Genomic DNA, 18097 nt, shown 5'->3' with positions numbered 1-18097 from the left:
TGTTGGTTGAGTGTTTTACCACAGTGTTTCATGAAGTCTTCATGGAAGTCAAGCAGCTGCTCTTGGATATATTCAGGACAGGGACACTCCTGCATCTCCTTAAAGTTCAGCAGCATGTTGATCTGCAGTGAATACACTTCCTAGCTCAATCCATCTGTACTAGCATGTCCACATGACACAACCATATGGATGTAAATTAACGAGGACAAAAATCATAGTCACTTTAGCAATAACACCACAAAATGAGATAGAAAATGGGTCAAAACACTGCAAATGTACTATTGTAAGAAGTGGAAAAAAAACATGCCAATGTTTTTTTCAGTTAGGTTTTTGGAATTTCTCCATCCATCCATCCAAAATTTTATACTTTTTATTCTCATTTAGGTCGCTGGTGTGCTGAAGCCTGTACCAAAATCTATCATAGTTTGGATGATCCATTTTCTTCATTTTAACTGAGGTCAGGTTGTGGGGTTAGTAATTTTAGCAGGGAAGCCCAGACTTCCCTCTCCACAGAACCCCCCCCCCTCCCCCGAAGCATTACAAAGGAAGCAGAAAGACGTAGTCTCTCCAAAGTATCCTGGGGCATCCCTGGGGTGTCCTCCCGGTGGGGCATGCCTGGAACATCTCACCAGGGAGGCTTCTGGGAGGCATCCGAATAATAGAATCCAGCCACCTCATCCGGCTCCTGTCAATCTGGAAGAGCAGCGGCTCTACTCTGAACAACTCCTGGATGACCAAGTATCTCACCCTATCGCTAAGGGAGAGCCCAGACACCCTGCAATGGAGACTCATATTTGTAGGTGGGATGTTGTTCTTTCTGTTATGACCCACAGCTCGTGACCATAGGTTAGAGTAGGAACATAAATCGACCGATAAATTGAGAGCTACACCTTTCGGCTGAGCTCCTTCTTCACCAAAACAGACTGACAAAGTCCGCATTACTGCAGATGCTGCACAGCTCCACCTGTCGATCTCCTGTTCCATTCTTCTGTCACTCGTGAACAAGACCCAGAGATATTTGAATTCCTCCATCTCATCCCTGAACTGGAGAGAGAACTGCACCGTTTTCCGACTGAGGACCATGGTCTCATATTTAGACGTATTGATTCTTATCCCAGCAGCTTCACACAAACTGAGAAATAGGAGAGCCTGCCTCAGAGACATCAGACTCTGCTTCTTAATGGGAAGGTGTGTTAGTGGAATTGAGGAGGTCCTTGACATATTCTTCCCACCAATTCACAATGTCCCATGTTAAAGTAAGGTACTCCCCGTCTCCACTTTCCACAGTGTTGATGGTGCACTGCTCCCCACTCCTGAGACCCCACATGGTGGACCAGAATTTCCTCATAGTCGTCATTCTCCATGGCCTCATTAAATTCCTCCCACGCTCGGGTTTTTGCCTCAGCAACCACCAAAGTTGCATTCCTGCATCTCACCAATGCCAGCTCCATCACTCACAAAATGGATGAGCTGGAAATACAACTTGCAGATAATTGCTATGCTTGTGATCGCTGCATCCTGATTATACAGTGATGAAAATAAGTCTTGAACACCCTGCTATATTGCAGGTTCTCCCACTTATAAATCATGAAGGGGTCTGAAATATTCATCGTAGGTGGATATCCACAGTGAGAGAGAAAATCTCAAAAGAAAAATCCAGAAATCACAATGTATGATTTTTTTTAACAATTTATTTGTGTTACAGCTGCAAATAAGTATTTGAACACCTGAGAAAACCAATGGTAATATTTGGTACAGTAGCCTTTATTTGTATCTCGAGAGGTCAAACGTTTCCTGTAGTTGTTCACCAGATTTGCGCACACTGCATGAGTGATTTTGGCCCACTCTTCCACAAAGATCTTTTCTAGATCAGACAGGTTTCTGGGCTGTCGCTAATAAACACGGATTTTCAGCTCCCTCGAAAGATTTTCTATTGGGTTTAGATCTGGAGACTAGCGAGGCCACGCCAGAACCTTGATATGCTTCTTACGGAGCCACTCCTTGGTTTTCCTGGCTGTGTGCTTTGGGTGATAGTCATGTTGAAAGACCCAGCCACGACCCATCTTCAATGGTGTGATTGAGGGAAAGAGGTTGTTCCCCAAAATCTCACAATACATGGCCATCCTCTCTTTAATACAGTGTAAAAGTCCTGTCCCATGTGCAGAAAAACACCCCCAAAGCATGATGCTACCACCCCATGCTTCACAGTGGGGATAATGTTCTGGGGATGGAACTTATTATTCGTCTACCTCCAAACATGGTTAGTGGAATTATGACCAAAAAGTTCCATTTTGGTCTCATCTGACCACAAAACTTTCTCCCATGACTCCTGTGTATCATCCAAATGGTCATGGGCAAATTTAGGATGGGCCTTGACATGTGGTGGTTTAAGCAGGGGAACCTTCAGTGCCATGCATGATTTCAAACTATGACGCCTTAGTGTATTACCAACATTTACCTTGGAAATGGTGCTCCCAGGTCTTTTCAGGTCTCCTTGGAAACGGTGCTCCCAGCTCTTTTCAGGTTATTGACTAAGTCATGTCGTGTAGTCCTGGGCTGATTCCTTACCTTTCTAAGGATCAGTGAGACCCCACGAGGTTATATCTTGCATGGGGCTCCAGTCCGATTAAGACTGACCGTCATGTTTAGCTTCTTCCATTTTGTAATGATTGCTCCAACAGTGGACCTTTTTCCACCGAGCTGATTGGCAATTTCTCCGTAGACCTTTCCAGCCATGTGGAGTTGTATAATTTTGTCTCTGGTGTCTTTGGACAGCTCTTTGGTCTTGGCCATGTTACAATTTTGAGTCTTACTGATTGTTTGGGGTGGACAGGCGTCTTTGTGCAGCTGACGACCCCACACAGGTGCATCTTATTCAGGATAATACATGGACTGGAGGTGGACTTTTAAACGCGTACTAACAGGTCTTTGAGGGTCAGAATTGTAGCTGATAGACAGGTGTTAAAATGTTTACTTGCAGCTGTATCACAAATGAATGGTTAAAAAAAACATACATTGTGATTTCTGGATTTTTCGTTTTAGATTATCTCTCTCACAGCTGACATGCACCTACGATGAAAATTTCAGACCCCTACGTGATTTCTAAGTGGGAGAACTTGCAATATAGCAGGATTTTCAACTACTTATTTTCTTCATTGTAACAGAGACCTGGCTTCACCCAAACATTCCCGATGCTAGCATCCATATAGCAGGCTGCTCCCTGCACCACTGGAGTTGGACTGAAAATTCCGGCAAAAGTAGAAGCTCTGTGTGTACGTGGAAAATGACTGGTGCAAGAACAGTGTGGTTATTCAGAGACAATGTTCACCAGTACCTCCATTAAATGCCAGCGCTTTTATATCCCGAAGGATCTTACTGCAACAACCAACAACAGAGCTGTTTACATTTCACAGGATTCTAATGCTAAACCTGGGCTCTCTCTATTGCTGAACATAATCAATGACATAATGTGAATAACAAAAGGTGTTCACATAACAGCTGAGGACATTCATAGTACCAATCTGAATGTTTTACTCCCATGTTATATGTCCAACAAGAGGTGAAAACACTTTAGATTACATGTACACCAACATTAAACTTGGCTAAAGAGCCACACCCCTCCACCAAATTGGTGAGTCAGATCACGTCTCCTTGTTGCCGATTCCTTCATACATCCACCCCTCAGACACAGATCCAAGCCCATCACAAAAACTGTAATAACCTGCCAAGAGTCTCCACTCAGTGAACTTCAGTACTGCTTCCAACACAGAGATTGGGACCTATTTGAACACCAGGATCTGGAGAGATACACAGGGGCTGTACTGGACTACATCAAATACAGTATGGAAACTGTGTATCCAAAGAAAAGCATCAGGGTTTTTCCAAACCAGAAACCCTGGATGACCATCAAGGTACGCTCACTCCTCAGGTGCCGCAACACTGCCATCAGGTCAGATGACAGAGTTTTTTACAGCATGGCTCGAAATGCCAAGATGGACTACAGGAGAAGGATAAAGTCCAATTTTGCCAGCAACAGACCTTGGGAGGTGTGGCAGGGTCTACAGTGCCTCACAAACTTCAGAGGCTGTAACACCAGTAGAAATAACATTGGATTTGGCAGAGGAGCTCAGCAGCTTCTTTGCTCGTCACCAGGCTCCAGTAATTCTCCACTCACTGTATTGGAGCGCGATGTGAAGTGTGAGCTCCTGGTTATGAATCCCAGGAAGGCTGCAGGCCTAGACGGAGTATCAGTGAAGGTGCTCAGACCATGTGCCTGCTAGCTGTCCAGTATCTTCTCCAAAATCTTGAGCCTCTCACTGGTCAAAGCAGTCATCCCCACTTGCTTGAAATCTTCAACAATCATTCTTATAAACAAATAGAAATCCTTAACCTACCTAAATCACTATCCCGCTGTTATCATGAAGTACTTTGATAGGCTGGTTCTCAAGCACATCAAAGACTAGTTCTGCACACCATGTTCAGCCACTTAGAATAACCTCAGAGCTACACTTGGATGCAATTTGTGGATTACAGCTCAGCCTTTAGCACAATCATACCAGACATTTGGTGACAAAATTAGACATCCTGGACCTCCGGCCTCTCACATGCTCTTGGATCAAAGAGTTTTTGACTAACAGACTGTGAACTTCGGCTCCCACCTTTCCTCCACCTGCACACTGAGCATTGGCTCACCACAGGACTGCATGCTGAGCCCCTTTTTGTACTGTCTCTACACCTTTAACTCCAGTTCAGTCTTCAACAATAACATCATTGTCAAGTTCGCTGATGACACAACAATGGTTGGGCTGATCTCGAAGGAAGATGAAGTTAAAGTTGAAGAAGATGAAGTTTAGAGAGAGGAGGTCCAGAAGCTCACAACCTGGTGCTCAGACAACAGTCTGACACTGAAGACTAAAAAAACAAATATCATTGTGGCCTTCAGGAGAAACAGAATTGAACCAGCTCCACTCTTAATTCACGCCAAGTGTATGGAGAGGATTTGCATTCAGGTTCCTGAGAGTCCTGATTGCGGAATACTTCCTCTGGGCAGAAAACATCTCAGTAGTCATCAAGAAAGTTCAACAGCATCTCCACTTGAGTCCTCGGGAAAAACATCTGGGACACAAAGTTGCGGGTGGCCGTCTATCACTCATCCAACGAGAGCCTGCGACATACAGTGTCTCCATCTGGTACGGGAGCTCCACTGAGGCAGACTGAGCAAGGCAGGCATTTACTCCTCTCTGTGCCTCAGTGGAGCTTGGAACATTATTAAGGACACTAGACAACTCTGATTTCAATTGTTTGAGCTCCTGCCATCTGGAAGGCAGTAGCGATGCACACAAGCAAGAACCAAGAGACTGAGGAATTTGCTCACTTTGATGGTGTGTGCCTTGAACATTTCCACAAGATTATTAAAAGCCATCAAAGGCAAACAACCTTGGATTGGTACTTTATGAAGCATTGAAAGTTGGAAAAAAAAAGTCTGTTGTTAATGTTGGTTTCGAATTCAGAGTTTGTGGAATTTATTAATTTTGTTTGAATTAAGTTTTATGCCTGTTTCCTCCTCCCATCCCCCACGATGCCTTTTTGCTCGCCACTCACCCTTCTTCGCATCACTGGTCAACACCGAAGGTAGAACAACACAATTTTTTATTATTCTTTACATTATCTACACTTTGAATAGTTGTTCGTAAGGTAAATATAATTTATTATTCTTTACACGATGTACAATTTGACTGCTTATTTTTGGGTTAGGGTTGGGGCTTGGAACGGATTGGGCTATTTGCATGTAAAATGTGCTACTTACAAAAGTTTCCCGTCACGAAATGACTTCCAGAATGGATTAATTTTCTAAGTAGTGGTACCACTGTATGTACAAACACTTGAGATAATGTGATTGCACACGCTCATAAAACATAGCTGTCGCTGTGTTCAGTATTAACCACTCACATTTAAACATGTTAAATTGGAGTCAGGACACACAGTTTTAAGTGGTTCTATCCATTATCCAAGCCGCTTATCCTAACAAGGGTTACAGGAGAGCTGGAGCCTATCCCCGCTAGCTTCAGGAGAAAGGCAGACTACACGCTGAAATAATCGGTAGTCAGTCGCAGGGCAGATTTCGACGCCATCACTGAGGGGGAATCAATCCCACGTTGCCCGCACAAAGTCAGACGTGTGTACTACTACACCATCAGTGAATCCCCAATGCTTCTAGTTAATCCTAAATAGGTCTCATGTTTTAGTTATATTTTAGAGACCTTTTCTTTTTTGCTATCTGATGGAGGCCTCAAGGCTTTGTGCTAACACTAACACTCTGTTCCAGATAGAAGGTCCAGATAACATATTAGTCAAGGAATGGCCATGGATAGTGTAGTGGTAAAGACGCCTGATTTTGGTGTGGGCAGCATGGTATTGATTCAACTCAGTATTTGTGTCGATATGTACCCTGCCAATGACTAGCGACCAGTTCAGGGTGTCATCCACCTTTCAACCGAAGTTAGCTCGGAAAGGCTCCAGCAATCTGCAATACTGGTGAGCATAAGTGGCTCAGAAAATGGACATGGATAATACATTAAAGGAAGATATTTAGGTAATATCAATGAAAGAGATGCATTTAATGTAATAAACTGCTTGGGGAAAGGATCTGTGGATTCTACCATGTTACGTGATTACAAAATTAGCTTAACTCATGAAAAGCATTTGCTGTAACAACAGCATCATTACAACCACACACCTCAAAAGTGTAGTTGAACTTGAAACAATCTCATGTAATATAATATAATGTAATGTCATGCTACTAATGCTAAACACTGCTCAAAAGTCAAGGTACCACTGTAGTTTTATTCAAATAAAACTTTCAAACATTTAAGCAAAATGTATAATTTTCTTCGATGACCCAGACCTAACTTGCTGAAATGTCGGACTATTTCTGTGGTTTTTTGTTGTTGTTTTTTCAGTCAGACTCAAATGTTTCATTCAACACCTAAAATAAAGTAATTTTTTTTCAGCGTTTTAATATTTTTGGAGAGCTGTGTATATCTTCAAGCCAAGCCTCTCTTGTAGTTGCATACCTGTTCTTGAGGTGGTGATCGGAATTCTTTTGTCTTCTTGGCTGTGAGAGCTGCAGACATGTTCAGCGCGAGCATCACTTCATTGTAGCGAAACCGCTGGTTTTCTTGGAGACAAGCTACGAAATCATCAGAGAAGGCGACGAGTGCTTCAATCCGATGACGCACCTGGCAGTCACACAGGTACTGAAGAACATGGCACATCTACAGCACACAAAAAGTGCATGGCCAAATTTAGGATTTTATGTGCAGCTGATTCTCCTGACATTTCCCACAGAACACTGTCAATGTGCGTCAAGGAGGAGTTAGAGTTTAAGCAATTTGTGGGCTTTGCCATCCTTCCCATTTTCCATATTGATGTCATGTTTCGCTTACTTTTGTGAACATTTTTTAAATTGTTTGAATGCAGTAAATTCAACCCCAGGCATGCACAAAAATATACCTATCTATATACCTATAAATATACCTAATAAAAGAAAATACATCTTTGTGATGGAGTGCAATCAAATCAGTTTCCGTTGAATGGGTTTTACCTGAACTTTTACAGGCTCTGGTAACTTCATCTGCAACAATCCTTGGTTTGGGATGTTTCTCCCTTCATCCTCTCCTCCTTTGTCCGTCTCCATTTCCACCTTCCTATTTATTTCTTCCTGTAATTCACATCCTTCTGAGAACATTGATGGCTCAATCAGTCGCAGTATGGTCTTCAAATCTCCATTTTGGAAAACACCCATGATGAGCATGGTGTAAACAAGCCTTATGAGCGGCACAAAGAGAAATTCAGTGCTGCCCCCAATGGGATCTCTTACATGCAACTTTCCCTCACATACTGCCTCTGTCAGCATCTCGACTGTTTTCTTTTTTAGTATGTCCAAGGGGAATTCAGGACTATAATGGCAAGAATCCACTAATCCTGAGCCATTGTTGAAATTGTTATGTGATGATGACCCAGAACCACAGATAAAACTTGGCGATGAAACGTGCATTCTTGGTCTTAGGGAAGTGCTGATTCCAATGCCAGGAACACCGTGTGTTTTTTCCTCATTGGGAAACAGGGTTATACTCTTAGTTTCATCAGTCATAGGAACAATGTATTCATTGTTCATCATGAGACAAGCGGTTGCATAGTTGCTGAGATGGATCTCAATCAAAAGGTCATAGTAGCCTGCACGAAGCAAACCTGAAAAAAATGCCACACATAACATTAACTTTAATTTTAAGAGTAAAATTTGACAACGAAGTACAGCATCTATCTAATTGCTTTCCATACACTCGATCAGATTAATCAGTGAGCTAGAGTCTGTCCAAACTGAATTGGCACGAGACGGTGGACTTTCCGACTGAAGATATCTGGTCAAGTGTTTACATGTGATGTGTTGTATTCCGATTGGGTAAATACATGTGCACTACATTGAATCAGAACAGCAGTGTGACGTATACTTATTCATAAATGTCATCATTTATCAAGCTGGAGGACTGTCGTGAATTTCATATAGGATGCAATTCCCAAAGTATTCTGAAGTAAAATACGTTAAAATCAAAATCAATTTCAGTGACTTTATCCATTTTCCATTTATAGTGTTCCCTTGCTACAACGTAGTTCAGTTATGCGGCGTCGCTATTAGACTTTGTGTGTGTGTTCGTGTGTATTTTTTTTTTTTTTTTTACAGTGTAATGGTGTTTGTTTTATAGTGAAGGAATGCACATTGTGTTCTGTATCCTGATCCGTTAAGGGAAATCCGCATCATGTATTGCATCCCGATTGGGTACGAGACTGTAGACAATTGTCAACCACACAAATTACAAATTACTGGACCACCGCACGGGGTGGGGGCCGCAGGCCCCAAGGCGTTTTGGCATTGGTCCTTAGGGCGGCTGATCGTGGTAGGAAAAAAAAGAGATTTGTTTCAGGTGCTCAGTCATTAGAGAAAAAAAATAACCTTTTGCAATGGTAAAAGCACACATGAAACACAATATGGTAGGGGTCGGCAACCAGCGGGTCCGGAGCCACATGCGCCTCTTTCATCCTTATGTTGCGGCTCTGCGTGGCTTGGGAAAATAAATGAGTTTTCGCTTAAAGTGTAATTTATTTGTCTCAAAAATGTGTATCATGTCTTCTTATAAAGTCAAAGTTTATAACTTCTTTCTTCAAACCGAGTGCAATTTCGATGATTCCCTTTCGGCTTCTTCAGAGACGTTTGACAGCACTTGACGTGCCAGCAGGCAGATTTGACAGCCTGCATGCACGGAAACCCCATCAACACCAAAACTTCACAATATCGAAGCAACGTATTTTATTTGTTTATTCATTTATTTAATTGTAGTTGTAAATTGTATTATTGTGATTTTGAAATAATAAAATTATTTATAAATACATCTACAATATTTTTCGTCAAGCAAAATATACATCACACACCGAAACGCTGACACATCTCACAGACAAACACCCCGGCAGCACACTGAAATCTCCAACAATAACAAGCTGCTCAGTTACCCTCACACTTCCCCTTGTCTACTTTACTCTGCTTCTTCCACCGTAGTCTTAAAGGGTTACACTAATAATTGCAGGTCTTACAGAATTCGTAAATTCACGTCAAGGTTCCGCTTCACGGTACCAAACCCCAAAGGATAATGGCTTGATGCTATATTGAACATTTAAGTTCAGCTTTTTAATTAACTTGAAAGAGACCTTCAACTCAACCTTAATTGGGGAAAATGAATCCACTGATAATGTACAAGTTGCCAAATGCCCGTGCTGTCCAATGATAGGCAGAGTAATTGTGGTAATCCATAAGGACTCAAGGGGTTTCACCATACCAAATTTGCTCAACTACTTGCTTAACGAACGTTGCACAACAGCAACATCTTCTTCTAGGTACACTAACATAATTGTAGTTGGCCTTGACTGACATCTAGTGTCCTTTTGTCATTACTACATCCCTACCCCCTTAAGCAGATACTATAGCTATAAAATGAGCAGAAAACATTTTTTCCACACTCATCGAGTCAGTAATTCAACTGAAAGTCTTTCAGGCGACTGGGCAACTTCACCTCCCTTCTTGACCTCCTTCTCATTGGACTTTCAGTAACTGCAACAGTCTCACTTACAATCCCAGATTCGTCTGCTGCTCCTGCAGCGTCTGACTCCACCACCTCGTCACTCCTGAAAACAACATCCTCCACATTCAGCAAACTATCATTCCAGTTTGGCCTTGCTGCACAAGCGCAGTCTGCTGGTTCTCCGTATCCTTTTGCGGATGTGCCAAAATTTGATTCACATGGATCCTGACCACACTACCATTCCCCACCTGAACTTTATATAACACTGGCCCCATTATTGACACATTATGGCCCTGGATCCACTTGGGGCCAAAACTAAAGTTACAGATCAGCACTGTCTCCGACATCAAAACTGTGTTTTTTTGCTTTTGAGTCATGATCTCTGGACTGTCGGTCCTGCTCCTTTAACACTCTCCTGGTCAGATCTGGATGGATTCTGTCCAGTGTACAACGTAACTTCTTTTGAAGAATTAGTTCTGCCAGAGATAGATCTGTCGTAGTCTGCGGCGTTACTCTGTAGCAAAACAACATCCTGGCCACCTTCTCTGTCAAAGTGCCCTCCTTGCATTTTCATACCATTCCTTGTCCATTTTCGTACCATTCCATGTACCGCCCTCTCTGCTAACCTGTACTGGAGGCGTGGTAAGGAGCAGAGGTCACGTGGCGAATACAATTCCTGCTCAAAAATTCCTCAAACTCTGCTAACAAAAAAACTTCCATTGTCTGACACTAACAACTCTGGCAGTCCATGGTTACTAAAACTAGTACGCAGACCCTAGCCCCCTACATCACACAACCATTTTAGATACTGGGTTCATTCTTTCTCATCAAAAGTGCAAAATCACTTCCTTCCAGAACTACTGGCCACCCTTTGTGTACCATTTTTCTCACTCTTGAAAGCACCAGGTCCTTGTATGTCCATGACGCCGAAATTAAAGTGATGTCAGAGCTCTCGATCATGAGAACCCTTTCTTCTGATCCCTCCTTGACAGACGTCCCTGATAATGGCAGAGGGATTAAGGTGTCTGCATTTTTGTGATGTTTTCCTTCTTTGTACAAGATTGTGTATTCATTAGCCCTCAAGGTGACAGCCCAATGCTGGATCCTCGGTGATGCCATTTGTGGCACTGCTTTCATCTCACTAAAAAGTGACAACATAGGCTTGTGATCTGTCACTATTGTGAATTTTTGACCGTAAATATACATGTGAAAATGTTTTATTTGAAATAGAACTGCTAGTTCTTCCTCGTCCAGTTGTGAGTAGTTCCTTTTCGCCGCATTTAGTGTTTGGCATGTGAATCCAATTGGTCTCTCCCTTCTATCCGCCATACGCTGTGATAAAACTGCACCAACTCCATATCGTGATGCCTCACATGAAAGCACAATGTCTTTTCCCGGATCATAATGCACTAGCACCTCTGCTGATTGCATCATCTCTTTGGACTTCTCAAATGCAGCCTTTTGTTCTTTCCCCCAGTGCCATCTTATGTCCTTTTGCAGCAGTTAGTATAGTGTGGCGAGAGAAGTAGACAATCTTGGCAAAAAGTTGTAATAGTTCAATAGACCCAGATATGCCTTCAGCTCTTTGGCTGACCTAATGTATTCTAAATTTTTGTGGTCTGTTAATACCAAGAACGGGACCTGTGCCCCCACTAACCAATGTCTCCATTCCAACATAGCTGTCTTGATTGCAAGAAGTTTGTGGTCTCCAATGTCATAATTTTGTTCTGCTGGAGTTAGTTTTTTAGATATGAATGCACAGGAGTGTAGTCTATCCTTGGGACTTCTTTGTAAAAACTATTTTACTTTGATTTAATTTCAATATTTGCTTATATATGACCTTAAAATTTTAATTAACAGATAAAGTGTTGTCCATTTGGCAAGTGTATGTTGTGGAGCAAGTGGTTGTCCTTGATCTTTGCAGAAAACCGGCTGGTGGCATCCTCCTCTCGCAGGCGTTACCGTGGAGACGAACGACACCAGATAAGGAGCGGAAAGTTACCATCCCGGCCCAGGATCTGACTGCGGGAGGGCAGCCACTATTACCATGGACCCATACTTATAAAAACCTTGTGTTACTGGGCAGCTTTTGTCTTCTCCTTTGGCTATCCTGCCAGAAGACACACGTCTCGTGTGCGGCAGATACCTAGATAAGACCCGGACATTTCTATTGCACATTCCTTTGTAATAAATCCATTTGCTGTTAAATTTTTCTAATCATTGGTAATATCTTCCTTGATTCGTGAACACGCGTTGGGTCCAAACTCGCAAATCCCAACACAGCTGTCAGAATTTGGTCCGCATTGCCGGCAATAAGTTGGACTCGTTTCCGGTGAGAGTTGGACTCCGGCAAGGCTGCCCTCTGTCCACAATTTTGTTCATTACTTTTATGGACTGAATTTCTAGGTGCAGCAGTAGAGGGTGTCCGGTTTGGTGGCCTCAGCATTGCATATCTCTCTTTGCAGCTATGGTTCTGTTGGCTTCAACAAGCCATGATCTCCAGCTCTCACTGGAGCGATTCTCTGCCGAGTGTGAAGTGGCTGGCATCAGAATCAGCACCTCCAAATCCGAGACTACGTTCCTCAGTCGGGAAAGGGTGGCGTGCCATCTCCAGGTCGGGGATGAGATCCTTCCCCAAGTAGAGGAATTCAAGTATCTTCGGGTCTTGTTCACAAGTGAGGGAAGAACGGAGCGGGAGGCCGACAGACAGATCAGTGCAGCGTCTGCAGTGATGCGGACTTTGTATCGGTTCGTTGTGGTAAAGAGGGAGCTACCTGTAAGTCGAAAGGCGAAGCTCTCAAATTACGAATTGATCTACATTCTTACTCTCACCTATGAGCACAACCTGTGAGTCGTGACTGAAAGATCCCTGATACAAGCGGCTGAAATGAGTTTCGTCCACGGGGTGTCCGGGCTCTCCCTTAGAGATAGGGTGAGAAGCTCGGCCATCCCGGAGCTACTTCTCCGCATTGAGAGGAGCCAGATGAGGTGGCTGGAGCATCTGATTCAGATGCCTCCTGGACACCGCCATGGTGAGGTGTTCCGGGCATGTCCCACTGGAAAGAGACCCCGAGGACAACCCATGACATGCTGGAGAGACTGTCTCTCGGCTGGCTTGGGAACGCCCCGGGATCCCTCCGGAACAGCTGGAAAAAGTGGCTGGGGAAAGGGAAGTCTGGGTATCCCTGCTGAAGCTACTTCCCCCGCGACCCGACCCGGAAAAGTGGTCGATAATGGATGGATGGATGGATGGATGGATCCCAATTGACCCCTCCGTACAGAGCACTTAACCACGCCTCCTGAAGTTACGTCACCCCACGTGTGCTAACCTCAGACAAACAATTAGCAAAAATGGCGGCGCAGGGAGAAAAGACTAGAGCGAAATTGTCCGATTTGCCAGCTGATTTCTCACTCACATTCTTAGCGAATAGTGAAATATCGTTGAAAAGCAGACAGCAGGGCTTCAAGTATTTCAGCGAGGGGTATTTCGATGGTATTTCCATGCATATTGACAGAGAAACCATTGATATTAGCGTGAGATCTTTCCGGAGTCAGAGGAAGACCGAGAAGCCACATCATATAATATATTATAACCCAAAGACTAATTCGTCATTGACAGTTTCCTACTTTCTTGTTACCTATCACACTTGTGTGCAGAATCTGTATGTGTATCTGCATAGCCATTTGTGAACCGCCGTATGAAGGAAAAGAAGGCGAGGCTTGATTTACGAGTTGTTTCTCTCGTTTTCTTTGTGTAACGTCACGCGCTCCCGTCAATAATTATTCTTGAATTAGTGCCGAACCTACGTAAGTCCCGACCAAGTACGACAATCACTACTTTAGTGTCCTCAAACATCCTTCCTTCAGTCTTGGTGTCCGGGTGCACGTCGAAGGCTTTTAGGACTGCTAGTCTGGTTTAGCTTAGCTAATTAGCCGCGAACAATGGGACACGTTTGTGCAGTCAGATCATCGCAAAATATCGCTCAACACAGATCAAGTGTGACAATCATTCACACGTAGCTATATTATGCAAGCGAAGAACTGCTAATTCATTTATATGAGACATGTATTGAAAATCAAATATAGGGCTTACCTTCGTGCAAATATCTGTTCCGGTTGATTTTAGATGGATTCAGTTGATCATACGATCTTCCACAAAGTTTGATCCATCGAAGACATTTTTCATACTCAGTCTTCTGTTCCGGTTGATATTAGATGGATTCAGTTGATGATGCAGTCTTCCACAAAGTTTGATCCATCGAAGACATTTTTCATACTGGGTCTTCGGTTTTGGAAAGGGTACGAATTGAACTCCACCAACTAGCCTTTCAGGATACCTGTCGTCACTATTACAAAGTCCCTGACTACACATCTTAACCATATCTATTGTTAAAGAACCCAAATACACGATAAAACGCCAACAAAACCTATACTGAACCATGCAACGTTGTCTGAGGGAACGGTGGGTGCAAAAAAAGGGGCGTGATTTATGCAGATATATGGCCTCCGATTGGTCAGCGACGCGGATGATGCAATTTCTACAGAGGGATCAATTGTGCAAGTGTTGCAGACATTCCTCAGATTGTGCAAGTGGAACAGATGTTACTCAGGTATGAGAGGCTAGGTTTGGTCAACAACAGATGTGCAGGCTGACCAACAATCAATCCATCCATCCCTCCATCCATTTTCAGCACTGCTTAACCTGGTTAGGTTCACAGTGTTCTCGAGGCTATCACAGATGACCTCAGGTGAAAAGTGGAGTACACCCTGAATTGTTTGGCAGTCAGTCACAGGGAACATAAACTGTCAAACCGGACAATGAGATGCACTCATATTCACAGCGTCACTGAGTGGAACTGAACTCATCCTGACCAAATCAAAGTCAGGTGAATGTACAACTACACCATGTGTGACTTCAGCTTTTAGACATTTAACAACTTCACCTTCGCATAGGGACTCTGTTGGGTGCAGCCGTATGTGTAAACAATGATGTCACTGTCCTTTTACATCGTGATGAAAGATGAGCAGAGTTCCTGGGTCTATTATGTATACTTAAATTATGAATAAATTATTTGAAACTTGCAGGATTCATGACCTTCAACAAAGTGAGGAACCACTGGTCCTGCTCATGCTTCAGCTGTGCCACTTTGACAGGAAACAGAAGACCAAAACATCCATTAATCCATCCATGAACCCATTTTATCCTCCATGAGGGTCACAAGAGTTCTGGAGCCAATCCCAGCTGTCATCGGGGAGTTGGCAGGATATACCCTTTACTGGTTGCCAGCTAATCGCAGGAAACATGGAGACAGAACAGTCACACTCAATCAGACCTAGGGGCAATTTAGAGTCTCGCATGAATGGATGTTTTTTCGGATGTGGGAGGAAACCGGAGTGCCCAGAGAAAACCCACGCAGGCACAGGGAGAACATGCAAACTCCACACAGGCGGGGCCGGGATTTGAACCCCGGTTCTCCCGAATTGTGAGGCCAACATTCTACAGCTGGGCCACTGTGCTGCCCCAAAACAAAACATTAAAAAAAAAAAAAAAAAAAACTAAAAATCCAATGCTAATCATGCTACTTGCAGATGTGCATACTCCTGAGCTGGACCAGGGAGGGTGTCGAGAATCTCAATGCCTTTACCAGAGAAAAGTGCTTCGTCAGAGACACGTAAAACTGATAAGGAGACAACAAAGTTTTGTTTTGTTATGAGCAAGACATTTGGGGTTAAATTCAGCCTGGAGTGGTAGTAATTTGTCACAATTTGGCAAAGTTCTGATTGGCTCATTATGGACATGTTTTTTTTTAAATTGAAAAGCAAAGTATTTACACTCTGTTGTGTCATTTCACATTGGATGGGTAGGCAGGAGACACAACTTGTATGCAATCTGAAAATGTAAATTTTTCCTAATATGTTCTCTTTAAAGCAAATACTAACGGAATGAATCACTATCAAATTAATCTGCTTGATTTATACGTGACTCACCTGGCATATATTTATTCTCTATTGCATGCAGAAGCTGTGCCTCATCCACGTGGGAGCAAAGGGCATGAGCAACCCGATTGTTTCCAAATGCACAGATTGCAGAATACAATCTGAGGGTATGGTAGTGAAACTTTAATAAGTCTCTCCTTTCAGATAGTTCCAAGATATCCAATGACCTGAGTGACACACAAAGACTGAATAAGAAATGAAAGAGCATGTGAGGAAGAGAGAGACAGCAGATGTATGTATTCCACCTGTTCTCTTCAGGTATGTGCAGAGACAAAAACTGTGATGGTTCATTACAATGAACAAGCCACCCTTGTGTGTCATTCACTCTTGATACTGAAACCTGTTGAGAGAACTGTTAGTATGCGATTAGTTGCACACACACACTGCATTCCACGTAGTCTAAACGGTACAAAGAAACATTACCTTGGGATAGTGATTGGGAACACGACACCAAATTACAGGAGTGAGAAACTGGACATGCAGCCGGGGAGGACATTGGGGGACTCGATTCTTCTTCTCACTCAGAAATAAACCAGCTGACAGAGGCATCACATTCTGACAGGGAAGAGCAGCATTATGTAAATATCATGCGTCATAACATTTCAGATTTTAGCAGTGGCTTCACCTTTGCATTAATTAACCACGTTAGCTAGCAAAGCAAATTTATTTGTATAGCACATTTCATACACGAGGTAATGGGTTTGGGTTAGTATGTATGTCAAATAAATTTAAGACAAAATCCTGCAAGAATGAATTGTTGTTTGTTTATATGAGCAGTCCAGCGTGTACTCAACTTCTTGCCCAAATTTAGCTGGGTCAGGCCACATTTCAAAATTGTTGTAATGTGTGTTTTAATGAGGAAAAACATCACTTCACAATATTGTACTTAAAATACATTAATAACAATAAAATAGAATGAAAAAGGAACTGTTTTTGTGACCATGCATATGTTTCTCCTTCCGGTGTGCCCACCTTTGGTCACATTGAGGTAATATAACACCCAGTAAAGGATTCACTTCTGAAGGTGCTCAGGAAGAACTAGTGATGGGCACGGCAGTTCTTTTGAGTGTACTGAATTATTCGAATCAGTTCTTTAAAACGATTGTTTCAAAAGATTTGTTCAACAAAGCTGTACACCGAATCATTCAGTTCTTTTTCACAAAATCGATCAAGTGCTTCCTGATTCAGTGAATGATCCATCACTGAGGTCAACGTTCACTGTACTGTAGATTATTATTATTATAATTATTATTATTATTATTATATTGTAGATTAGGAAAAGCAGGGAGAATGAAAGCAACAAGCACCCTAAATTATCACCTATGTCTCAGCAAGCTCGAACACCCGGCATTGGTAGTGACTTGTGAAAATGCGTGCTGCAAGCTCAGCTACTTAATATCCTTCTGTCTCCCCCTATATCCAGCTAGAGCAAACTGCATAACTTTTCTGGATTCCACCGTAGTGGACAGCATTACTGACACTAGCCTCCATTAAACAGGATCTCAAATGGAGACAGATTGTGCCTCAGATGCACACGTATCGTCATATACATCAAGACAATTCACGGACACTTTATCCAATTCATTTTCGTGTCTTCATATGATTTACTCAATTTAAGTTTTAGAATCCCATTTTCTTTTTCTAACTGTACTGCTGGACTGGCAATGGTAACTGCAATGTGTTTGGAGGTCAAATTGTAGTCTATCCGAAAGCTGAGTCATCACATCATTTAAAAAGCACTTCACTTTGTCAGAAGAAAGTTTTTTTTTAATTCCTCATACGGGAATAATTTCAGTCCAGCAACACTTTGCCACTGTAGATGCTGACGCATTCTTCGCTGGAAATATTTCAGTCCATTATTAAGACAAGTTGACCATAACTAGACAATATTTCTTGCCTTCACAAGGTGTTATTTCTTCAAAGTCCATTATTAAATGTTGGGATGGCTGTATAGGTGGTGGATGTGCTGC

General features: G+C 42.7%; 1 protein-coding gene and 1 long non-coding RNA gene across 2 annotated transcripts in view; one reads left to right on the top strand and one right to left on the bottom strand.

Annotated features, from left to right (window-relative positions):
• Positions 1 to 18097, bottom strand: part of ryr2a (ryanodine receptor 2a (cardiac)) — a 407989-nt gene that overhangs the window by 303950 nt on the left and 85942 nt on the right. Inside the window, 5 exon segments of the mRNA XM_061810997.1 lie at positions 20 to 122; positions 7074 to 7274; positions 7604 to 8250; positions 16119 to 16467; positions 16551 to 16682. Of these exon segments, the coding sequence (XP_061666981.1) occupies positions 20 to 122; positions 7074 to 7274; positions 7604 to 8250; positions 16119 to 16467; positions 16551 to 16682 (1432 nt within the window).
• On the top strand, positions 5494 to 12203 carry LOC133495931 (uncharacterized). Its single transcript, XR_009793688.1, has 3 exons — positions 5494 to 5631; positions 7130 to 7253; positions 12055 to 12203. It is a non-coding gene; the product is annotated as an uncharacterized LOC133495931 (long non-coding RNA).

Source organism: Syngnathoides biaculeatus, chromosome 22, assembly GCF_019802595.1.
Source record: "Syngnathoides biaculeatus isolate LvHL_M chromosome 22, ASM1980259v1, whole genome shotgun sequence".
NCBI lineage: Eukaryota > Metazoa > Chordata > Actinopteri > Syngnathiformes > Syngnathidae > Syngnathoides > Syngnathoides biaculeatus.
This window is presented reverse-complemented; position numbering and strand designations above follow the sequence as displayed.